General features: G+C 40.1%; 1 protein-coding gene across 2 annotated transcripts in view; it reads right to left on the reverse strand.

The window, feature by feature from the left end:
* The window catches only part of IPO5 (importin 5), a 49256-nt gene extending 32661 nt beyond the window's left edge, over positions 1-16595 (reverse strand). Inside the window, exons 1-6 of one of the 2 annotated variants that reach the window (XM_030922031.1) lie at positions 16288-16595; positions 10531-10611; positions 7800-7992; positions 3949-4051; positions 2896-2992; positions 2584-2688 (exon numbers count right to left, since the gene is read on the reverse strand). In XM_030922031.1, the coding sequence (XP_030777891.1) occupies positions 2584-2688; positions 2896-2992; positions 3949-4051; positions 7800-7992; positions 10531-10611; positions 16288-16377 (669 nt within the window). In that variant the 5' untranslated portion in view covers positions 16378-16595. The remainder of the gene's footprint in view (positions 1-2583; positions 2689-2895; positions 2993-3948; positions 4052-7799; positions 7993-10530; positions 10612-16287) is intronic. The other variant, XM_030922030.1, reaches the window with a different exon arrangement.
* Positions 16596-25989: the final 9394 nt, after the last annotated feature.

The raw sequence follows: 25989 nt of genomic DNA on the forward strand, positions 1-25989 counted from the left end.
CTTCCTTAGCCAAAACATTCCTAAGATGCTGACAATATTACTAAACTATTTTTCACTAAGTAATTTAACAATCTATATTATGCAAATGTTCTACCTGCAGTCACATGTATACCTTCCTTTCGATGGATGTTAACTAGAAACATACAAAACAGACTTACATTTAAGTCAAAATGAAAATCAGTGAAACTATAATAACCATTACAATACTTAAGGCTGCCAAGGAATTACTTTTTTATAACCAGGAGTCCCTTTCCTTTGTCCTTTTATTTTTTCAGCAATAAGGTCTTGCTCCGTCGCCCAGGCTGGAGTATGGTGGCACAATCACAGCTCACAGTACCCTCCAACTCTTGTGCCTCAGACTCCTGAGTAGCCAGGACCACATGTGTGGCCATGACACCTGGCTCTTCTGTCCTTTCTTATATCCATGTCCTAGTTGTTTTCATACGCACAGTAAGTACTAGAACCTATTAAGTGTCCAATATTACCCATTTTATTTATCTTGGATGTTAAGTCTGGTCACTGTGGTATTAAAGTATGCATTTTGTGTTTATCATTATCAATTTCAGAATAACAACTCTTTTTTTTTTTTTTTTTTTGAGACGGAGTCTTGCTCTGTCGCCCGGGCTGGAGTGCAGTGGCCGGATCTCAGCTCACTGCAAGCTCTGCCTCCCAGGTTTACGCCATTCTCCTGCCTCAGCCTCCCGTGTAGCTGGAACTACAGGCGCCCGCCACCTGGCCCAGCTAGTTTTTTGTATTTTTGAGTAGAGGCGGGGTTTCACCGTGTTAGCCAGGATGGTCTCGATCTCCTGACCTCGTGATCCGCCTGTCTCAGCCTCCCCAAGTGCTGGGATTATAGGTTTAAGCCACCGAGCCCGGCCCAGAATAACAACTCTTAAAAGTTGTGGTAAACATTTTAACTTACTCTAAATCCAGAGGAAGAAAACCGGGATTAGATTTCAAAAGTAACTAGAGATTTCAGATAATAAACTACTAAAGCAATAATATGTTATAGTTAATGTTCTGTCACGAAACTATCTTTTAATTGTGATCGCATGGGGACAGAAGTTTCACTAAATCCTTTAAATAAACTTTTATCATGTGGAAACCTTCAATTTTAGCTCCTCTAAATCCTCTCTAACTCAGTGGTTCTCAAGGGGAATGGTTTTTCACCCAGGAGATATTTCCTGATGGTCACACGGTTGAGGATGGGCAAAGGCCATGGATACTAAATGCCCTGACCTGAGACACGAGCACAAGGGACTTACATGATCTTCTCATTATGCATTTCACATCTGTACAAACCCCAGACATTTACAAAAAAGGAAAAACTCTTTATAATGATCTGAACCTAGAGCCTAACTCACAAATTATGTTTTGCCTGGTTTTAACAACTGTTATCCCCCCTCCAATGTAACTACTGTATCACATCCCAAATCCAAAATGCTCTGAAATCCTCAACTTTTTGAACACAGACACATCACTCAAAGGAAATGCGCATTTGAGTATTTCGGATTTCTGACTTGAGATGCTCAACTGGTAAGTGTAACATAAATACAGTGTTTCAAAATTTGAAAAAATTTTGAGATCCGAAACACTTCTATTCCCAAGCATTCTGAATAAGAGACACTCAGTCTCTACATTGCTTTGTTCAGAACCTTACTATTTTAAGAAATCTTATCACCAATTCTAATGGGAACTGTGGTGTTTGACTTACCAACATCTTTGTTATCAGCCCAGTTTTAGCTATTACATTTGTATAGATCACTTGGAAACCACCTAGTCTATTATGTCTTTTAGTGTAGTCTTGTCTGACCATTTACATAGAAGAAAAGCAAGCCATTTTATTGTATGTTTTCTTTGTAGTTCTTTATATTTAGTTAAGGCCATATATATATATAGTCTAAAAAATTGTGCACATATATGTTACATTACTTATGCATTTCATCTTTAGAAGAGTATATGAAAAATTACTAAAAACTGTCATAAAAAACGAGTTTGGAGGCTGACAAGGTTGGGAACCACCAACTTGTACAATCTTTTAAATTTTATTTTAATTAAATTTTTTTCCCCCAGGAGCATAGATTCAAGTTGCCCTGAATATATACTCTATCTTGTCTAATCTTATTTTGCTTTCTGATGAAAGCAGAAAGTATCCTTAAAACATTAACATCCTTAATGATAATGTGAATTAACTATAAACTTACATTATAATACAAACTATTACACACCCTGTAGTTAAGAGTAGTTTCTCCTTATGTAAAATGGGCCTTAAATCTCACAGGTTATTTGACTGATTTAACGGAAATAATCTACATGACCATATATTCAATAATAAGCATATAACTGCTTACACCATTTACTTTACAGGAAAATTTTATAACTATAAATATTTAAGAGACTAAAAATGTCTTTCAAAGGCAGTAGCCATAAGTTCAATGGAGACTGAGATCTGCATGTTTTGTTCACTCTTGTATCCCTAGTGCCAGAACATAATAGGCAATAAGAATTTATTGCATAAATGATTGAATGCATTAAAGAACCAAGTAAGATATAAGTATGATTTATTCTATATTGTTTTCATACCTGTAGAAATCCTGGTAGCAAGTCTGCAAAATGTTTGAACAGAGCAACATTATGCTCATTTGCAAGTATAAATGCAGCTGTAGCTCTAGCAGATAAAGTTCTAATCTAAAATGAAGAGGAAAAAATGTCAAGCATGAGAAATTTTTGATAAACACAAATTCAAGCTTTCTTATTCAAGATCAAATTATTCTTTATCAGTAAAACTGGTGTTTACATTTTAAAGTATAAAAGTAAAAACCTCCTAATATACTAATTTCTTTCACAAATCAGATTAAAATAGATGGCAACATTAATACGATTGAAATTATTTACCGACGGGTGTTCCTGATCTTGCATACACTGAACTAACATCCGTTTGATGACGTCTAAATAGTGCTGCTGCTGGTTCCCAAAAATTCCAGGGAAGTTCCTAAAAGGTAATCCAAACATTCTTTAAAAGCTACATTATATTAATATCTTGGTAAAGTATGAGCTAGAATCTCTAATGAACTGTTTGTTTACCTGACTCAGTACGCATTAATCCATAGGTTGAACATCATCTACCCATTTTCTAAGCAATCCTGTTTTTGGGTTAAGTGAATGAAAACATACTGGAGAAGTCTGGGCTGGGAGTAGAGGCTACTCAACAGCCCATTCCCAGCTACATGGTTTTATCCTTATTACTCTGTCTCAGTCGAAAGCTGACCTGGAGTGCAGGATGGGACAAGAGCAACCACAGCTTTTCAGATGAAAACTACAGTAACTATGCTCTCTGACCATCTGCATTCTCTAATCTGAATTACTGATATTAACAAAGATACATAAGAGAACTAAAGTAGAAAATGATATAATGCCTAAAATGTGCATGATCTTGATCACATTTTAGGTGTAGTAGAAAAATATAACACAGTGGGGCAAAGAATAATCACTTAATTCTAAACTTAGACTATTTACTTATAAATATACAGGTTTGTTAAAATATTATAAAATTTGGTCACAGAAGATCCAGAAAACATAATGGGATTCACCTGCATTCTCCTTCTCCTCTTCAAGACACCATTATTAACGTGGTTTTCGAAAAGCTACATTCAGTATTGTGTTAATCTCCAAACAAATGAAACTGTTCAATAAAACTTTCAGAATCATAAAAGACAAAGAGAAAGCAAGCAAGCTGTAGAGAACCTTTGTGTACAAAAAAGATCACAACATGAAATCAAAGGCCCTTTAAAAAAATTTTTGCTTCCAATACAAATACAAACAAAGCTTATGTAAAGGCATTATTTTCATTTTAAGTATCAAGTTAAATTAGGCTAAAATAATCAATTAAAAGGTGTTTAGGGTATTCATGAAATCAAATGTCTCAAAAAACTAGATGAATGTATATACCAGAAAATGTGAAGGGCAGCTTCCCGCAGTCCCACATTTTGAGAGCTGACTGAATCAAAAAGGAACTTCAAACCTTCAGGCCACTGGTTATTGCCATCTTCATCTAAAAGTAAAGAAATCCAGACATAAAGTATGTAAGTCAGAACTTCAATATTCTAGGAGTAAATCCTTTCATTTCATAAGCTTCATTCAAAACATGGAGTAGTGAAAAATGTCACTTTTGCTATTTTTAAAAACTCCATAACATTCTGTCCTTTAGCCATAAAAATGGCTTCATAATCGTGTTAAAAAAAAAACCCAACAAACCAACAAACCAAACAACTCTGTATTTGGGTTAATCAGGTATCAGCAGAGGTTTTTTTTTTTGAGATGGAGTTTCGCTCTTTTACCCAGGCTGCAGTGCAATGGCGTGATCTTGGCTCACTGCAACCTCCACCTCCAGGGTTCAAGCAATTCTCCTACCTCGGCCTTCCGAGTAGCTGGGATTACAGGCGCCTGACACCATGCCTGGCTAATTTTTGTATTTTCAGTAGAGACGAGGTTTTGCCATGTCGGCCAGGCTGGTCTCAAACTCCTGACCTTGGGTGATCCAACTGCCTCTGCCTCCCAAAGTACTAGGATTACAGGCATGAGCCACCGTGCCTGGCCCGCAGAGGTTATTTCTAAGGAGTGGAATTTGAAGAGAAGGCAGCACTTTTAACTGTACAAATATCTGATTGCTTGACTCCTTTATATACACCATTGTCATTAAAGAGTTGAAAAAGTAGGCAAAGCTAGTATTTGGTGGCAAGGTCTTGAAATCAAAGTAACAATTACTCTGGAACTTGAGAAGACATCAGGGTTAGAATCTCAGGACTCATACAGGGTGCTCACACGTTGCAGTTTGGTGCAAATAGTGCCAGAGGACGTTATTAATATGTTTACTATTTAACAAGATTAAGAGATTTTAAATAATACTTTATAATAAAAATGAGTGACCACAAAAATCTACGGTGCCATTTATGAGACTATGGTTATATTGCCGCAAAGACCTTAAGAGTTACACAACTCACAAAGGAATTACAGATGTTTTCTTTTTAAACTTCCCCCCATATTTGAACTCTTGTGAAATGACAAGTGTGCTGCTAAGCTGACATTAAATGTCTCTTCAACCTAAAGGTGATAATTTGAGGGGAAATAAAATAGTAGCTTAAAAAAAAATCTATGAGAGCACTTTGAACACTTTGGAAAGGTTTGCATTGTTAAGTGTTTCTGAATGAGAAATGATGTCACCTATAAAAATTCGTATCTGCATACTTAAAACTGGAAAGTAGAATTTTCTTTTTTTTTTTTTTCTTTTTTTTTTTTTTTTTTTGAGACGGAGTCTCGCTCTGTGGCCCAGGCTGGAGTGCAGTGGCCAGATCTCAGCTCACTGCAAGCTCCACCTCCCGGGTTCACGCCATTCTCCTGCCTCAGCCTCCCAAGTAGCTGGGACTACAGGCGCCCGCCAACGCGCCCGGCTAGTTTTTTGTATTTTTTAGTAGAGGCGGGGTTTCACCATGTTAGCCAGGATGGTCTCGATCTCCTGACCTCGTGATCCACCCATCTCGGCCTCCCAAAGTGCTGGGATTACAGGCTTGAGCCACCGTGCCCGGCCACCAGAAAGTAGAATTTTCTAAACAATTTAAAAATATTCAAAATTAGGGCCAGGTGCTATGGCTCATGCCTATGATCTCAGCACTTAGGGAGGCCAAGGTGGGCAGACCATTTGAGGTTAGGCATTCGAGACTAGCCTGACCAACAGGGTGAAACCCAGTTGGCACCATCTCTACTAAAAAAATACAAAAATTGCTGGGCGTATAGGAGGCTGAGGCAGGAGAACCACTTGAACTTGGGAGATGGAGGCTGCAGTAAGCCGTGATCACACCACTGCACTCAAGCCAGGGCAACAGAGCAAAACTGTCTAAAAAAATTAATTTGAACTCATCTAAAATATAAAGAATTGACATATTCCCCATTAGTTTCTAAGAAATGCTTGATATAAGAAAGGATACAATCTGCTAGCTGAATTGAACGAGAACTTACTGCATTACTGGTTGATGAGATTTTAAAATTAATGTCATAATGTACTAAGCTCAATCAATAATAATGTCCCATTTAACCTTGATCTTCATTTCAACTATTAAAAATGTCATCTAAACAAGCTGCGCTTACAATCACACTTATAAATGCCTGTCCAAAAAAAAAAAAAAGAAAGCAGTGGCCACACTCTCTTCTACGAGCAGGAAGTACGAAGATGAGTGGGACAAAACCTGAGACACCATGGAAGCTGTCATGGCCCTGGAGAACAACTTGAACCAGGAGCCAGGCCCTTTTGGATCTTCATGCCCTGGGTTCTGCCTGCACAGATTCCCATCTCTGTGACTTCTTGGAGAGCCACTTCCTAGATGAGGAAGTGAAACTCATTAAGATGGGTGACCATGTGACCAACCTCCACAGGCTAGCTGGCTCCTAGGTTGAGCTGGGCAAGTGTCTCTTCAAAAGGCTCATCATTAAACAACACTAAAAGCCCAGGAATCTCTGAGGGTCCCCCTCAAACTATCAGGGCTTCTGCCTGAGCCTCTCCCTCCAGCCACCACGCTGGAGACCTCTCCCAAGCCCTAGATCAAATGGAAATAAAGCTTTTTGTGCAAGATAAAAAAGTAGCATGTTCAATTACATTATTATTATTTTTAGTTGGCCAAAAAGGATTTTTTACTTTTAGTAAAATGCATTTTATGTTTGCCTTTTACCTCACTTAAAAAAATATTTTTTGGGCATTAAAAATGTACATGGTAGGCTGGGCGCAGTGGCTCACGCCTATAATCCTATCACTTTGGGAGGCCGAGATGGACAGATCACCTAAGGTCGGGAGTTCCAGACCAGCCTGACCAACATGGAGAAACCCTAAAAATACAAAAAAAAAAAAAAAATTAGCTGGGCGTGGTGGCGCATGCCACCAGCTAATTCCAGCTACTCAGGAGGCTGAGGCAGGAAAATCACTTGAACCTGGGAGGCAGAGGTTGTGGTGAGCCAAGATCGCACCATTGCACTCCAGCCTGGGCAATAAGAGTGAAACTCTGTCTCTTAAAAAAAAAGACATAGTATAGCTGCATAACAGTATATGTATATTTATCATCACATATGTACAACAGCAAAAGCACTGGAGTCACTGATTTTTAGTTCAACTGGCAAGTTTAATGTACAAAGTAGGTTATACTATTAATTAGCCTGTGCTTCTAAAACATTACAGATTTAGGAGGAAATATAACTGCCAATTTTCAAGCAAATTACAAAATTACTTTTCCACATGGATTTTTTTTTTTTTTTTTGAGACAGAATCTTGCTTTGTTGCCCAGGCTGGAGTGCAGTAGCGTGATCACGGCTTAATGCAGTCTCCAGCTTCTAGGGCTCAGGTGATCTCCCATCTCAGCCTCCCAAGTAACTGGGACTACAGGTGCACACCATCACGCCCACTAATTTTTTGTAGAGATGGGGTTTTGCCATGTTGCCCAGGCTCGTCTTGAACTGTTGGACCCAAGCGATGTGCCCACCTTGGCCTCCTAAAGTGCTGAGATTACAGAGTGAGCCACTGTGCCTAGCCTCACATGCGTACTTGGAATACCAACAGGTAAGTCCTATGACTGGATTTCACAAACATCTATCTGTAATCTCTGGCTCTAAATGCAAAATCCACAAGCACACTCATTTTAAATAGAATAAATGCTACTCAGGTACTTATGAGTCTTACTCTAAAAGATTCCACTAAAAAAAAAAAAAAAAGGAAGGATATACCCATGTTTTTGGTAACATGAGTGCACCTGCATACACACCTATTAAATTCCTGGCCAGTTCTGCCGCAATATCACAAACTTTTTTCCTCATGCTAGATTGTGTTTCCATCTGAATAATCATGAGTAGCTCACTCTTGATGGCAGTCTGAACATCAGAGGGAAGTGTTGGATAGACTTCATCAAATGCAGAGGACAAGAGACGTCTTAGGAGAACGGCGGCCATTTGTCTAGCCTATAAATAGATAACATTGTTAATAACTAGATTCACTCTGCCATTGATGTATTTCACTGTTGTATTTTTATATTTCAAAAGTGCCTTGCTAATTTTCTAAAGAAGTAAATATATAACTATTTCTAATTACATTATCTATTACATGAACTTATTTTCTTAGTGCCACAAAATAAGCCATTTGTACTCAAGGTGAGGAGAACTCCTAATCACATTACAATTCAATTAGGAACACATATCTTAGCAATGATAAACCTGTCTTTAATCCCTATTTTTAACACATTATTTGGGAGAAAAACAAATCTTAAATTGTAAACCCTATAATGAATGCTCTTTTCCTACCTTTCTGTCTGGTCTCATTCTAGAATATCAAGTGCCTTTCCCACCCAACCTTAGGCTCCCAGCCTGACCTAACTTGTTACATAACTGCCCTTTGATAACATCTTAGATAAAATGCTTCTTTCATGCAAACAAACATTACAAGTTCCCAATACCTAAAAAGTGCTAATCCATCTCAACATGTGTATTCTTGGATTTTCATTTTCAAATCTGTGTAATTAAGTTTGGCATTTTCTGTATAACATTTCTTGAGATTATCAAAAGAAAAGCTAAGACAAATGCCATACTCAAATTTTATCAAATCGAACCAATAAACTATTGGGAATATTGAACCTAATCTTTCCTGCTCTTGATTTCTCCAAGCTGATGTTACTCATTATCACTATAATTACTTTGGGAATTTGACCAACAAAAAATGTTAAGCTATACAAATAAAATTGACAATTTTTTTTTCCTCCACTACTTTTCACTGAGAAATCTTTTTATTGAAACATTTATGGTAGGTAGAAACCTTTACAAATATTTAACATGTTCTAGAAATAATTCAAAGTGGTTACAATTCTTATGAAAGTGGTTAAAACTCATGTGCAATTCTTCCCACACATATACCAAAAACTATAAAGACACAATCAACATGCTGTCACTAATTCACAACAATCATCTAATTCTTAAATCAAGTTAAGATTTAAATAAGGCTTAATACAAGTTTTTAAAAATAAAATTCAGTAATTTTCATTATTATTCTTGGCTTTAAATTCTGTTTACTAGCTAACTTGCACTAATCTTCAAGAATTAAAACAGTCATCTGTTTTTAGTGATAGAAGTCACCCTATATAGGGTTCTTCACATTTGACATCCATTTTGAGTTACAGAAAAAAACATGCTACAAAAGCAAAAAAGCACCTCTTGTCATCTAGGAAAAAAAACCTGGGATACTTTTATTTGGCTTTTAAAGCGGTTGAGAGAACATGAAGTTGCTAGTCTAAACTGATTGACTATTCATCTGCTTAGAGAAAATTGATTGACTGGAAGAAGTCAGGTGAAACATAATGTAAAAGTTTGGCGTGACTTATTTCCATTAAGGATAAACATTTGACATATAGTTTGCTAGCAAAAAATTCTCACACTATGAACTCTAAATGTAATGTTTTGTAGGTAGAATAGTTTTCTAGACTTGGGTATTTTTATACCTTTTCCAAAGTAAACATATTCAATGGCATTCAATATTTATGAGGATATTAACTTGTAAGTGGGGGTGGGGGGAAGAAAATTAGCTACGAAATGCCTCAATTAGAAGTATGAAACTATGAAATCCTAGAAAACAGCCTTGTTTTTACCATAGGGAAAAATAATTCTTAAAATGAAAACAAATTTGAATTTGGTACAGGAAGTAGGTAATTAGCTAAAAACCATGATTCTAATAAAATATTCTAGAAAATGTCTCCATTCCTAAGTATACCTTTAGCACATACACTTCATCTAGAGATGGTTATAAGCATAAATTTTTAAAGATTGGAAAAAAATGTTTTTTCAAAAACATTGATAACACATCAAAACACTGAACTAATTTACTTCTTCAGAATAAATTGTTTCAAGGAAAGACTTTTAGCTGCAAAAAGCACTTCAATTAGGCTGGGTGTGGTGGCTCATGTCTGTAATCCCAGCACTTTGGGAGGCTGACGGGGGTGGATCACTTGAGGCGAGGAGTTCGAGACCAGCCTGGCCAACATGGTGAAACCCTGTCTCTACTAAAAACACAAAAATTAACCAGGCGTGGTGGCACAGGCTTGTAATCCCAGTTACTCGGGAGGCTGAGGCAGGAGAATTGCTTGAACCCAGGAGGCAGAGGTTGCATTGAGCCGAGATGGTGCCAGTGCACTCAAGCCTGGGCAACAGAGTAAAACTCCATCTCAAAATCAATCAATCAATCAAATCAAATCACTTTAATTTAATAATTCTTATGCAATTTATAAAACCATTAACCTTCATCTACCCTAGACACATTATCTTATATGGAAAAAAGGCAATTATCATTAATACAAAGTACTTAAAAAAATTACATTATAACTCCTAGGTAGCTTTTAGTAAATAATAAGTACAAAGTTCTAGTAAAGTCTATGTGGTAAATCACAATTCTCATTCCTACTACAATCATCATCTTATTTTCTAAGAATTTAATAGTCACAAATATTAAGGTAGTACCTCTTCAGCAGCTGTTGTATTTCTGATGGCTTGTAAGAGGAATGTGATCTTTGACTGGCCTGGGATATTCTCATAGGTTTCCTGCGTGGGAAGAAAAAAATGGTTAGGAAAGAATGTTAGAAAACCTCATGAGTAAATCAGTGAAAGAAATGAAGAGTGGGAAGGATGCACGAGAAATTTATTTAGTCTAGGTCTGGTGTTAATACCTCCTGTGACATGAAATACACTTCAGATATGTTAGGGAAGAGAAGATGTCCAAAGGGTTGTTATCAAGTTCCTTTCTACCTAGATCTCTTAAACAAATGTCTCTAATGTGTGTGCATGTTTTCCCAACTTATGATCCCTGGTTAACAAAACTCAAGGTGTAAGAGGGCCAAAAAATTGCCAAATGTGACTTAAGCCATTGTGCTGCAAATATTAGTACTCACTTAAAATCACCTTACATCATGAGAAACCGTTTTGTTAACATTTTTTAGACTGGATGATGTACAACTGGTTCAAATTACCACTACTTAGAGTGGGGGGCATCACACCTAGAAATAAGTCAGAGAAACAAAGTATTCAAATCCTTTATGCTACATTTTCTTCCAAGCAAGGATCATACTAAAACCATACTACATAGATAAATGAATGTGGTCAGGATAAATTTGGCCAGGAGGCTTTAATGTCTTTTGTACATCTATCAGCAAGAGATTTGTGACTCAGGACACTCTATCCTCTGTTAATAATGTAAAATCACAACAATTTGGTTAACAACAAAAAGTTGACACCAATTAAAAGACAGATGATCAGAATGGATTAAAAAACAAGAACCAACTATATGCTGTCCAGAGAAGTGCAGATTTATATGTAAGAATTCTAATTCGTTCACTGTGGAAAAGAAATCAACTTAAGTACACTTGGAATTGCTTCCCCTAAGAAGCCTCTTAGTTAATAGATAATCCATTCTTATTCAGCAATTTAGAGTTGAGTCTTATGTGGGTAACATTAATTTCTTTAGAGCCTACCTGCTCTCATTGCTACCATATCTCTATATCTATGCGGCTTCTCTGGAACAAAGTGACAAGGGAGGAAAAACAAGGCTATTTTGAATCCATATCTACCTTAAACCTTTTACTAAGCGTCCCATGGCATCCATGAGATATTAACAGATAAGGAAATAAAGGCTTATAAGTTAATGACTTGCCCAAGATCACAGACAATGAATAGCAGACAGAACTCTGGTCCTCTACGGCCAACCATATTCAAAATCTCTCTGGTACTGAAAGCTCTGTTTCACTTCATTAAACAACCAGTTCTATTTATGCAGTGCTACAGTTTTCAAACTTTTCAAACATATCTGTCTGGGGAAGAACAGATTTTGGGGGAAAGGAGAATTCAAGATCTTCTGATAACCTCAAGGTCCCATTCTAGTAAAAAGCACATAGGATCATAACAATGCTGAAAACTGTGCCAAAACGTATTCACAGCTGAGGAGAAGATGGTCTGAATTTATTTATCCAGAAGAGATAACTTATGTAAAGATATTCACAAGCTGAATGCAAAAATGGCTATGTACCTTTGAGACTTTTCACTTAATATTTACCTTATACCAGCAGTATAATGTTTTCATTTAAAAAGTATCTCACTGTACAATAAAAAGCACCCAGGTTAGCCACTTATACACTGGTAATGTGAACAATGTTTAACACTTAAATTTCCAGTAGTCTAAATCAAGTTTTTGCAAAAACTTCTTTTTTTTCTGAGATGGAGTCTCACTCTGTAGCCCAGGCTGGAGTGCAGTGGCGCGATTTTGGTTCACTGCAAACTCTGCTGTCCAGGTTCAAGCGATTCTCCTGCCTCAGTCTCCCGAGTAGGTGGGATTACGGGCACCTGCCACTGCACCCAGCTAATTTGTTTGTATTTTTAGCAGAGACGGGGTTTCACCATCTTGGCCAGCCTGGTCTTGAACTCCTGACCTCGTGATCCACCCGCCTCGGCCTCCCAAAGTACTGGGATTACAGGCATGACCCACTGCGCCTGGCCCAACACTTCTTTACTAGGCTATCACTCTCAGAAAACCTAATATAAATCCTGAGGCTCCCTATTCTTGCCAGGGGGAACTGTTGGTTTGACTACGTAGACTGTTGGTCTAACTCTAGCAGACTCAACACTGGGTCAAATATTAAACTCTACTCCATAATGAATGAGAAGCCAATGGTGGGAGAGTTTAGTATGAGTGACAGATGACTTCTGTTAAGAGAGGGTTCTCTCCATCTGATATGTTCCATTGTGGTAATGCAAATATAGTGTCACATCAATACCATCACAATGGTCAAGGATAATGGTTAAACAGTCTAAGTTCCACACAGACAGGAATGGTAACTCTTTATCTTTGTATCTGAGTTCCTAGCACATCAGCGTAAAAGAGTTATAAAGACTGTTTCTAATACTATTCCTAGCACTAGTTGTTAGGTTCAGTGAATGTTACCAGTGTTGTGGCAAACAAAATTTCAATTCTATCTGATTCCACCTTATACAATTTACACAATGCAAAGACTTCTCCTCTGCCTCTTCCCTGCCCACGAAGAAGAAATGCTCATATGTACTCATCTCATTCCATAAATATTTATAGTGAGTCTACCTTGTATGAGGAAAAGTAAAAGAGGGGACGCATGACTTTTATCTATCAACATCCTGGTTCCTCAACAATCAGGTATATTTTTCAATGTTATCCTCTGTCTATTGAAATCTCAACAACAGGCTGGGTGTGGTGGCTCATGCCTGTAATTCCAACACTTTGGGAGATGGGAGGATCACCTGAGGCCAGGAGTTCAAGACCAGGCTGGCCAACACAGCAAGACCCCGTCTCTACAAAAAACACTCAATTAAATTCTCTATTAGAATCAATGAGGAACAAATTCTGTATGGAGAACCTTAGTAAGAAAATAAAATCCATGCATATGATTAATAAATACTTAAGCTTACGTCGTATAAAAATGTCTAGTGATAAATACCATGAATACTCTGTACTACTTGTCAACTATTTATTCAATAGTTATTGTATTCTGAGACTTAGGGACATTCACATATGTTTCTTCAAATGAGAAATATTTTCTATAAAGTTAATATCCTTACACATTTTAAAAAATAGAAATAAACTATAAAGCCTATTGAATGGCATATACGATGAAAAAAGTTTTAACTTTTTAGAGTTTTGACATCTCTTCAATGATATCAACCAAATATATAACCATATTTGAATACAAAAGAAGTCACCTTAGTCAACAGTTTGGTATTTATGTGTCAACTAAGTATTTTTATTTTGAATGAGTAAATTACAAAGATATTTACTGAGCCCTGGCCAATTTTTCAGTTCATAGAAAATATTTCTATATTTGCTGTATCAGACTTAACATTAATTTTATTTCATTTGATTTGTTATAAAACCATTATTTCATTAGGCAAAAAAGAATAGGGCATTACATGGCACCAGAGAACTTCTCTTAACATTTATTTTTTTGGGGGTCAAATTAGAAAATTCTGTGATACTTTACATATTAATATATTCTCAGGATATACAAAGAAAGTAAAAACCTAGTATCTGAATGTTTTCACTAGGAATAAAGAGACTAAGAGAATAACAGTACTTATTTCCAATTATTCTTTATGAGAAAATGTGCTGAATGCTGATAACTATCCCCAATGTGATGTAAGTGATAAAAGATTTACAACAGGCACCAATTGGAATTCAAGCTAAACCAGACACTGGTATTTAGTACAATAGAAGAGAGATTCCCCACTAGGCTTGACAATAGAGACTTAAGCAACTGGAGGGAAGAGGGAGAATTAAACTAGCTTACTAATTACAATGCTGTTCTGCTTTGTAACACATGGAAATTTCTATTATAGGCTGGGATTAAAAACTTATTTTGGCGAAAAATTACCTCAAGAGTTAGCAGAAAGCATTAATTTTTTCTTTTTAAGCATCATCATATCCCCAAGGCAAATTGGTGCAATACATGCATACTACTTCTAGGAACAAATGCCACTTTTCAGTATTCTCCAAGTAAACCTGGGAAAGTATGCAAAGATAGGTATATATGTACTCCTGTGCATAGATAGCACTGTTTTTAAAAGAGCAGGTCACTGGAAACCACAATATCCATTTCCTAGAAGGTTGCTTATATAAATATCTATCCATATGATGTATAATCTATAGCTGACCAAAAAACTCATTTATGAGGCAATGTGAAATATACTGAGTAAAAAATTCAAGTTGCAAAATAGTGTAAATAGTATTATAAGCCCATTCAAGTAAAAAATCAGTGTGTATGTTAAATTTGCAGGGAAGACTCACGAGACACTTAAAAGTGGTTACCTTTGGGAAATGGGATAAGAACCTATTCACTGTTTGAATTTTTACCCTGAACGTGTATTACATATATAACAAAAACTTAATAAAGTGAATAGTTGAAAATGCCTCTTCATATAGAACAGAATTTTGGGTGTGTTTACTTCACTTAATATAAAACCTCTAAGTGTAACCAGCACATCCACCATCTATTCAAAACAAGGATTAACACTGTTGTTTTAAAGACACCTGGAAAAGTCTTCAGGTCTGAGTTCAGAAGAGGACCTGTAGTCAATTTCATTGACTATATACAAAATTAATTTTTGCTCTTTAAAAATATCTGGCTGAACATTCTTCATTTAATCTTATAAAACTCTTCAATCGCATGGTTGCAAAAAACCCATATATAACCAGGTTTAGCGGTCAGCTAAGAAACTGGAAAGTTTCTCCCTCCCCTGGAAATATCCTATAATAATCGTGGTCTCAACGCTGACGATGTAACATCAGTCTTCCAGTGAACTTGGTAAATGAGCTTACAGATATATTTAAATTACTGTCACTTGAAATTATCTCCACATTTTGGAGGCCAGGAACAAGAGGAGGTTTGAAAAACAGATTACGGTTATATTTAATGAAGTTGAAGACTTAAACATATGGTACTGGCCCAGTTAGACAACGGAAGTCCCACTACATCCATTTATCCCACGATTCTCTAGAGAGCAAAGAAAATTTGTCTGAAAAGCAGAGTAAGTGTATTACAAGCCCAGAGTAAGGTGGAAACTGCATAGAAAGAAACCCTAAAGGCAACTTCACAAAACTGGGGGTGGAAAGGGGTAGGGAAATCTGGCTTCTGATGTTAGGAACTAGAATGAGAAAGAACTAAATGAAAAAAGGCAGTAGGGACAAGGAAGGGCACACATTTAAAAAGAGAGGGACAGACTGTGGGAGATGAGCAGGGGGTAGAAGCAGGCGTGACGGGTAAGGTAGCAGCCAGGGTTTGGGAGACCCACAGCGCTAGGCTGGGTGGAGACAGCAGCTGGAAAGGCGGTGGGGGCTCCCCCTGGGAGAAAGCGGGAAAGGGGCGAGCGGGGAGCTAGGAAAGGGGGTGGCCAGCGAAGTTGGGGCCCCGGGCCCGCCCTGCACCCCACACCTGGACTGGGGCAGCGCTTCGGGAGCGGCCGCACGTGGGTGCGAGCGGCTGCAGGGAGGTAACTGGTGCCGGGCGCCGCGACGGCAATGGCCGGAAAAGCCTGGGGGCACGAACCGGAGCCGCGGGCCGCCTCACACGTGGGCTGCGCGGCCGCCGCCCGCCGGGCCCAGCCTGCGCGGCCGCCGCTGACCGGCCGAGGCCCGGCGCGGCCGGCGTCGGGAAAGGGTCGGCGCGCCGGCCAGGGCGCGGAGACGGGGGCGGTGAACTCGGTTACCTCTGCCTGTTTCCGGACCACATTGTCGGGGCTGAGCAGGTTTCCCAGGAGCAGGTAGAACTGTTGCTGCTCCGCCGCGGCCGCCGCCATTGCGCTAGGCGTGAGAGAGAAGGAGGGAGGGGAGACAGGAGCCGTGAGGCGCGCTCGCGGGCCGCGGGAGGGGCGGGGGCGGGCCCAGCGCGGGGACCGGCACCAGCGGCGGCGCGGGGCTGTGAGGGGGGCCGGGCGGGAAGGGCGGGGCAAAGGGGAAAGGGGAGGACGGGGCGGGGCCTCGCGGCCTCTCACCCCGCCGCGGCCGCGGGCGCCGGCGCCTCACTGGCCCTGGGCGCAGGGGGGCGGGGCCGAGGCCGCCTCCTCGGGGGCCGCGCTGATTGGCCACGCACCCTGCGGTGCCGTCACTGGCCGCGCGCCGTGGGCCGCCGACTGTGCGCGGGTGGGGTCGGCAGGCGGCTACGTAGCCGGGCCAGGGCTGGGATCGGGGTCGTGGTCGGAGTCGAGGCCTGGGCTGGGGCAGGGCTGCGTCGCGGGGACAGCGGGAGGAGCCAGCCGGCGGGCCGGGCCGCTTCGAGGGGCCTGAGGCCTGGCCAGGAGGAGGGGCCAGCTCCTGAGCGCGGGAGATTTCGGCGCCGCGGGCTGGTCGGCCTACTTCTCGCGGACCCCCGGCCCCTCCCCGCGGCCGCAGGAGCAGGCCCCACCCTTTCGGTCCTTTTTCTCCTGGGATCCAGCCCTTTACCCACATCTAGGAAGGCAGCCCCTTTAGACCCACTTCCTAGGTACCTTCCACCCACAGGCTCCTCTTGCTGTCAGACCCTCCGACCTCCCCCAGGACTATGGGCTCAGGACGCCCCTTCCGCCGCTCTCGCCAGTGACTCACGCCTGGGGCTTGCGCGGAAGAGGGGTTACTCAGCCCGGGGCTCTCCCGCCAGGCCGCCCTTCCCCAGCCCGTGGTCGTCTTCGGACGTCCACGTAGCAAACATGCCTCCACCCGAGGATCTGTGACTGTTCCCTTGAATCCCTTGTTTAGGGATGCTGTTCTCGCAATGATTTGGGAACGTCAGGAGACACCTTTCTTCCTAAAGGAGCCCTGGTTTACAGGGCTGATACCTCAATCTAAGTCTAGGAACCCAGAGGTGTAATTTCAATTTCAGCATTCTAATGCGTAGATAATACACACAATGTTCTTTAACTGCTGGGGCTGCCAAAGGCAGAGAGAGGGGTGTACAAATCAAAGGGTACTTCTGTTGAGACCCTGTTGTATGCAATACATTGGGCTAAGGGTGTCAGTGGAAGCCTCGCTCTGTCTCCTAGGCTGGAGTTCAGTGGCACAATCTCGGTTCAGTGCAACCTCTGCGTCCCGGGTTCAAGCAATTCTCATGCCTCAGCCTCCCAAGTAGCTGGGATTACAGGCATGTGCCACCATGCCCAGCTAACTTTTTTGTATTTTTAGTAGAAACGGGATTTCACCATGTTGGCCCGGCTGGTCTCGAACTCCTGGCCTCAGGGGATAACCCCCTCCACCCCCGCCTCGGCCTCCCAAAGTGCTAGGATTATAGGCACGAGCCACCGTGCCCAGCTACGAAAACAATTCATTTCTGCCCCAAAGGGACGCTACATCTCTAGTGAGGAGGTTTCATATTGGGTGAGATGGAGAGTAGCTCTACACAGCTGGCAGTACATAGTATTTACCTTAGGGAATTTAATTTCCTGTTGGCTATTCTGCTGCAGTTCTGCTCTTTGAAAGTCAAAGCATTTGCTCTTTGGTGAATGATTTTAAATCTTGGCCACTGTGTCCAGAATCTGGGCTGAGCCCTGGGATCCACGTGCAATTGTGATGGCCAGCCAAGATTTTTTTCTAACGGATTCTAATTGATTCCTAGAGAAAATTCTCTTAGAAAGGTTTGGGCCATGACAATGATGGGTTCTCTACAGGAGGTCTGCAGACCTATCTTTGTTGAACTTCTATTTCTTAGATGTGACAAGTTTTCATTCTCATGCTACGTTATTTCTTCTAGACAAACCACTACGCACCTTACTTTGGGGCAGTTTTTTTTTTGTTTGATTTTGGGTTTTGTGTGTGTGTGTGTGGGTAGTTGGGGTGTCTGGATTCTGAGGAGGTTTCATCATCAGCCAAGGTTATTAAGATTTTAAGGCTGGGCATGGTGGCTCACGCCTGTAATCCGGCACTTTGGGAGGCCGAGGTGGGCAGATCACCTGAGGTCAGGAGTTCGAGACAAGCCTGGCCAATATGGTGAAAGCACGTCTCTACCAAAAATACAAAAATTCGCCAGGTTGGTGGTGGGCGCCTGTAATCCCAGCTATTCGGGAGGCTGAGGCAGGAGAATCGCTTGAACCTGGGAGGCAGAGGTTACAGTGACCTGAGATTGCGCCATTGCACTCTAGCCTGGGTGACAGAGCAAAACTCCATGTCAAAAAAAAAAAAAAAATTACAGACAAAAACAACTCATTCAAATGACTAGGTCAACAGTGAAATTTGATAAATTGCCTAGAGGCTTGCTTAGGGCATGGCCCAATCTCCAGTTACTTTTTTAACACCTGTTGTGGTATGTGTTTTTATTGGCAATGAGTCTGTAGATTACATATATTTGCTTAATAGTTACTAAATAATAGAAATTTCAATCAAGTTTGCAGATTTTTTTTACTGTTATTATTATTATTGTTATTGTTATTATTTTGAGACAGAGTCTCACTCTGTCGCCCAGGCTGGAGAGCAGTGTTGTGATCTTGGCTCACTGCAGCCTGCACCTCCTGGGCTCAAGCCCCTCCCACCTCAGCCCCTCCAAGTGGCTGGTCTGCAGGCACAAGCCACCACACCTGGCTAATTTTTGTAGTTTTGGTAGAGATGGGGTTTCGCCCTGTTACCCAGGCTGGTCTCAAACTCCTGAGCTCAGGTGATCCTCCTGCCTTGGCCTCCCAAAGTGCTAGGATTACAGGCCTCAGCCACCACACCCGGCCAGGAGCTTGTTTTTTTAATGAGGCAAAGCGTAAACCTAAGATTATTTCAGGCAGTCTAAAAACAAAACGATTTTGTATTAGTGGTGACATCAACTGCTAGAACACAAAATCACAGTCCAGCCTTAACATTTTAAATATCCAATTAAAAGGGAAGGAGAAGCATTTTGAGGTTAATGAATGAAGAGACCACCCACCCCCCTCCAAAAATGGGAGAAATTCCAGTAAACTTGGGGTAGATAGCAGATGTCCTGACAGTGGAGACTGGTTCTGGTGTCTAGAAAACCTCCTAGGTGGGGACTGTATTTCTGGTAGCACGCTTGCCATTTTGGAGAGTTTATAATGCTCAGCCTTCTGGGAAGCTTACTGCACTTAGAAGCCCATTTCTCATAGAGAGTATCCTTATAGTTTATAACAGTATCATTTTCTTATAAGAAAATAACTCAGGGGCCAGGTGCGGTGGCTCACGCCTGTAATCCTAGCACTTTGGGAGGTAGGTGGATCCCCTGAGGTCAGGAGTTTGAGACCAGCCTGGCCAACAGGGTGAGACTCCGTCTCTACTAAAAATGCAAAAAAAATTAGCTGGGTATGGTGGTGCATGGCTGTAATCCCAGCTACTTGGGAGGCTGAGGCTGGAGAATCACTTGAACCCAGGAGACAGAGGTTGCAGTGAGCCATTATCATGCCACTGCACTACAGCATGGGCAACAGAGACTCCTCTCAAAAAAAAAAAAAAAAGAAAGAAAGAAAGAAAAGAAAATAACTAAGATATTGCATAAAGGCAGCCTGCAGCAGTATAGATTTATTTATTTCCCAAGGAGATCAAATGGTAGAAGGTAAAGAGCCTTGAACTTGAGTCTAGAGGATTTGTATCTTTAGTCTCTTACTAGCTGTGTAACCTCAAGTGCTTAATGTCACTAAGCCTCAATTTCTCATTTATAAAATGGGGATAATAAAAAGTATAATATTATTAATCATAAAAGTTCTTCTAGCATTAACCTATAATTGGAAGTAAAAATGCAAGGATAGAAAACTTTTGAGTTTTGCTCACTCCGTATTCGCTGCCATTGCTTTGGCCACATTAAAATAAAAAAACAAAAACAAAACTGCCCCAAAGTAATGTACTTAGTGGTTTATCTTGTGAATGGCCAGCTCCTTTCCCTTGCAGTTTATTGGACTTGACATTACTTCCATTAAGTGCTGGAGGCAAATTTGCTTGGAGCATTTGCAACCCCTTAAAACGAAGTCTCTCTCAACTGGTACGTGAAATCTAGGCAGTTTAGGATTTTTGCTGTTAGGAAGTACTGCGCAGCCTGGGCGTGACCTGTTTGTAATACTGCAGGAGACAAGGCTCCTTAACTAGAGGACATCAGAATCCTCTCCTGCTACTGCTCTTAGTTTTATGGGCTCCCATGTTGATGGGCGTGTTCTGGAAATGGGAGAAAGTTGGAGAAGTTAGACTTGTAAGATCTCTGTGAAAGCTTTTCTCAACTGGGATAGACTTTGGTTTTGTCTGCCCTTTCTGGTTCGCAGAGTGCTGAATGCAAATAACATAAGATTCTCCCAAGTGAATAATCTAATTTTTTTTCAGTTGCCTCGGGTTTCTATGACTCCTCATCTTGGTATTTGTAAGCTCTTATGCTTTTGATATCACAATTTATTATGAGGGTCAATTTAGATGATTACAGATTATAAATCAAAGTGTTATAATCTGTAACTACGCCAATGTAAGCTGGTGGCATTATTGTTTTTATTAATAATTAACCTGGTACAATGAAAAAGAATGCTGGCATCTGTAAAATTGGAATAATAGTTCTTCATAGGAGTGTTTTGAAAGTTTGGACAATATATGTAAATTCACATAGTAGGGTGTCTGCATATGTAGACACTCAATAATTATCTTTTATTAGTAAGATGGATTTGGGAGTTAAATGTGACCTTAAGCAAGTAATTACTCTTTTTGTTTGTTTTTTTAGAGCTGGGGCCTAGCTATATTGCCCAGGACAGTCTTGAACTCCTGGGCTCAAGCGATCCTCCCACCTCGGCCTCCCAAAGTGCTGGGATTACAGGCAGCATGCCTGGCCTTAAACAAGTAATGACTCTTAAAGCTGCATCTGGTGCATAGTCATGTGCATCCCATTTGTGTTTATATAAAATCTACTTGCATATTTTCTATTAGTCTCCCAGTTGTGCAGAGTAAAATAGTATATGGAATGGATTACCGATATTCAATAGACACTTGGCTGATAAGTAAGATTTCTGACTCTAATATTGATGTTTTCTACTGCCTAGATAAGAGCCACAAAAAAATTGGGAACGATTGAAAAATTGTTTATTGAAAATATGCTGAACTATTCACATATTTTTCAACTGATTTTTTAACAAAACTTTCAAGTTCCTGCTCTGAAGCAGTCTGTTACATACAGTCAGTGCACCCCAGCCAGGGGCAAGTGGGACCCTATCAGTCCTAAAGGACATTGTGCAGACATTGTGCACAATAGGCCCTCAGTAAATTGTGGAATGGAACACAGGTCAGGGAAATTTTGACTTGATTGTCTTCTTTTGTGCCCTTTCTTAGTTTTATATTTGAGATTCAGTGGATATCTGCAGGTGGAGGGACTGATTTTAGGGAGGCTGGGAGCAGAGGCTCCAGAGCCGGCCAATGTGCAAGTTCAAATGATAGCTTCACAACCTACATGCTGTGTGATCTTGCCCAAGTTAACCTTCCTCAAGCCCAGTTTCCTCTTCTCTGAAGTGGGCGTAATAGAAGTATTTTTTACTACTGATTAAAATACCTGGCAGTAGTGCCGGGCACAGAGTAAATGCTTAATAAATAGTGGCTTTCATTGCTAATACAGATTGCAACCTCTAAAATTTGTAACTTTAATTTTGATTGGACATCTACCTGTTAGACTATTGCATTTTTATGTTTCCATTATATAAGTGATCATGTTAGAGGAATGCATAATAATTGTGGTTAAGAAAAAGATCAAGTTTGATTTGATTATCACAGAGCATTTAAAGGCTCTTTCCGGCTTTCATTGCTACAGTTGCAATGCCCATTATGGTAATCCACTAGCCATTATGACTGTTGACCAATTGAAATATGGCGTGTTCGAGCTGAGATATGCTTTTTTTTTTTGAGATGGAGTCCTACTCTGTCGCCCAGGCTGGAGTGCAGTGACATGATCTCGGCTCACTGCAACCTCTGCCTCCTGGGTTCAAACGATTCTCCTGCCTCAGCCTCCTAAGTAGCTGGGATTACAGGCGCCCGCCACCATGCCCGGCTAATTTTTTTTTTTATTTTTAGTAGAGATGGGGGTTCACCATCTTGGCCAGCCTTGTCTCGAACTCCTGACTTCGCAATCCACACGCCTCAGCCTCCTAAAGTGCTGGGATTACAGGTATGAGCCTCTGTGCCTGGCCTGAGATATACTTTAAGTGTAAAATACACAGTAAATTTCAAAGACTTAGTAGGAAATTAGGAATAACAATTTTATATTGGTCACATGTAGAAATGTTAATATATTGGGTTAAATAAAATATATTAGTTGTATTTATTAATAAACTTGTTAAATGTATTAATTTCATCTTTTTTTACTTATTAAAATATGGCTACTAGAAACTTTAAAATTGCATATGTGATTTGTATTTGTGGCTAGTATATTTCGATTGGGCAGTGGTTTGCTACAGAATAAAATAGCCAACTAGCTACACATAGGTGTCCTACATGCTTTGTACATTGACATTTAGGAAGTGACTTTTGGGTGGGTGTGATGACTCACACCTGTAATCCCAGCACTTTGGGAGGCTGAGGTGGGAGGATTGCCTGAGGCCAGGAGTTCGAGACCAGCCTGGGCAACATGGCGAGAATTTGTCTCTTTAAAAACAAAAACAAAAACAGGAAGTGACTTTTCCCCAGGTAAAATCATTTACCTTACTGTGTTTTCTGTTGCTTCCAGTTTTCCAACTTGATCCTCAAGCATTTGAAGACATGGTACAGTACTTTCTGAGTAGTGTTCCTTGCTTAGGAATTTCTTTCCTCTGCTGGTTTGACAGAAAAAGAATGGCAGACCATTAGACGCTACTTAATTTTGAAGATGATATTCTTAAAAATCAAATCTGATTTTGAAGAATAAATCCTTGTAAGTTAAATCAAAGACTGGTTAAGAGTTGGAGAAAACAAAAGTATCTTTTGTTTTCTTGATGTTAATTGTTTTCATTTAACAGTGGTAAGTGGATTTTTAAAAATCATTTGTTGCATTTTAAAACCTGAAATAAAAATATACTTAGCAGAGGCCGGATGCGGTGGCTCTCGCCTGTAATCCCAACACTTTGGGAGGCCGAGGCGGGTGGATCACGAGGTCAAGAGATCAAGAACATCCTGGCTAACATGGTGAAACCCCGTTTCTACTAAAAATACAAAAAAAATTACCCCGGTGTGGAGGTGGGTGCCTGTAGTCCCAGCTACTCTGGAGGCTGAGGCAGGAAAATGGTGTGAACCTGGGAGGCGGAGCTTGAAGTGAGCTGAGATGGTGCCACTGCACTCCAGCCTGGGCGACAGAGCAAGACTCCGTCTCAAAAATATATATATATATATACACACACACATATATATACGTGTGTATATGTACACATATATGTATATAAAAGTGTGTGTGTGCATATATATATATACTTAGCAGAAATATTTCATTTCTAAGTTAAATGTTTTTTCTTAGAACACAAATAGGTTGAAAGTAAAAGGATAGAAAAAGATACACCATGCAAACAGTATTCAAAAGCAGATACACAGCCTGGACAACATAGTGAAAACCTGTCTCTACTAAAAATACAAATGTTGCTAGTTGTAGTGGCAGGCACCTGTAATCCCAGCACTTTGGGAGGCCGGGGGTGGGTGGATCACTTGAGGTTGGGAGTTTAAGACCAGTCTGTCCAACATGGTGAAATCCTGTCTCTACTAAAAATACAAACATTAGTTAGCTGGGCGTAGTGGCAGGCGACTGTACTCTCAGCTACTCGGGAGGCTGAGGTACGAGAATTGTTTGAATTTGGGAGGCCGAGGCTGTAATGAGCTGAGATGGTGCCACTGCACTCCAGCCTGGGCGACAGAGCAAGACTCCATCTCAAAAAGACAAAAAACAAAAGCGGTGGAATGGCTCTCTTAATTTTAGACAAAATAAATTTTAAGACAAAATGTCATTAGAGATAAAGAGGACATTTTTATAATAAAAAAGTCAATCAGGAAGATAGAACAGTTTTAAACACATGTGCCTAACAGCACCAAAATACATAAAGCAAAACCTGACAGAATTAAGGGAGAAATAGATAAGCCACCAAAAATAGTTTGAGATTTCAGTTCCCACCTTTCAATAACTCATAGGACAACTGGATAGATCAATGATAAATGGAAGACAAAGAACAAGATAAACCAACTACACCTAAAAGACAAGCGTAAGACACTCCACCCAAAAACAGCAGAGTAAACATTTTCCTCAAGTGAATATGAAGCATTCTCCAGGATAGACCATATGTTAGGCCGTAAAACAAACTTCGGTCAATGTTAAAGGATTGAAACCATACAAAGTGTGTTCTCTGACCACAACAGAATAACATTAGAAATCAAAAACAAAAGGAAATTTGAGAAATTCACAAGAGATTAAACTGCATACTCCTAAATAACAAGTGGGTCAAAGAAGAAATCACAAGATGACCTGGCATGGCACCTTGTGTCTCTAATCACAGTGCTTTGGAAGGCTGAGGTGGGAGGATCCTTTGCACCCAGGAATTAAAAGTTACAGTGAGCAATGATCGCACCACTGCATTCCAACCTGGATGACAGACAGAGTGAGACCCCTTCTCTATATTGAAAAAAATCACAAGAGAAATTAGAAAATACTTTGAGATGAATGAAAACGAAAATATAATGTACCAAAACGTATGGGATAGCAGTGATAGCAACGCTCATAGGGACATTTCGAGCTGTCCCTATGAATTAGAAAAGAAGAAATCAATAACCTACTTTCTTTTTTCTTTTTTTTTTTTCTTTTTCAATAACCTACTTTCTTAGATACTAAAGAAAGAAGGGCAAACTAAATCTACAACAAGCAGAAAGAAAGAAAGCAAGGAAGAAAGAGGAAGAAAGAAGACTAAAAAGGAAATAAATGAAATAGAAAATTTAAAAAAGAGAAAATAAAAATAACCGTAAACTGTTTCTTTGAGAAGATCAACAAAATTCACAAACTTTTGACTGTACTGACCAAGAAAAAAAAGGGGAGACTCAAATACTAAAATCAGGAATGAAAGAGGAGACATCACTACCCAGCTTTCAGAAATAGAAACACTTATAAGAGAATACTCTACACAATTGTGTGCTAACAAATTCGATAACCTAGAGGAAATGGACACATTTCTAAAATGCAAATCAAGAGTGATTCATGAAGAAATAGAAAATATGAATAAATCTACAGCAAGTAAAACTATTGAATTAGTTATTTTATTTTATTTTATTTTATTATTTTTTGAGACAGAGTCTTGCTCTGTCACCCAGGCTGGAGTGCAGTCGCGTGATCTTAGCTCACTGCAACCTCCGCCTCCCTGGTTCAAGCAATTCTCCTGCCTCAGCCTCCCTAGTTGCTGGGACTATAGGCACACACCACCATACCTGCCTAATTTTTATGTTTTTAGTAGAGACAGGGTTTCACCATATTAGTCAGGTTGGTCTTGAACTCC

Source organism: Rhinopithecus roxellana, chromosome 18 (genome assembly GCF_007565055.1).
Source record: "Rhinopithecus roxellana isolate Shanxi Qingling chromosome 18, ASM756505v1, whole genome shotgun sequence".
Classification (NCBI taxonomy): Eukaryota; Metazoa; Chordata; class Mammalia; order Primates; family Cercopithecidae; genus Rhinopithecus; species Rhinopithecus roxellana.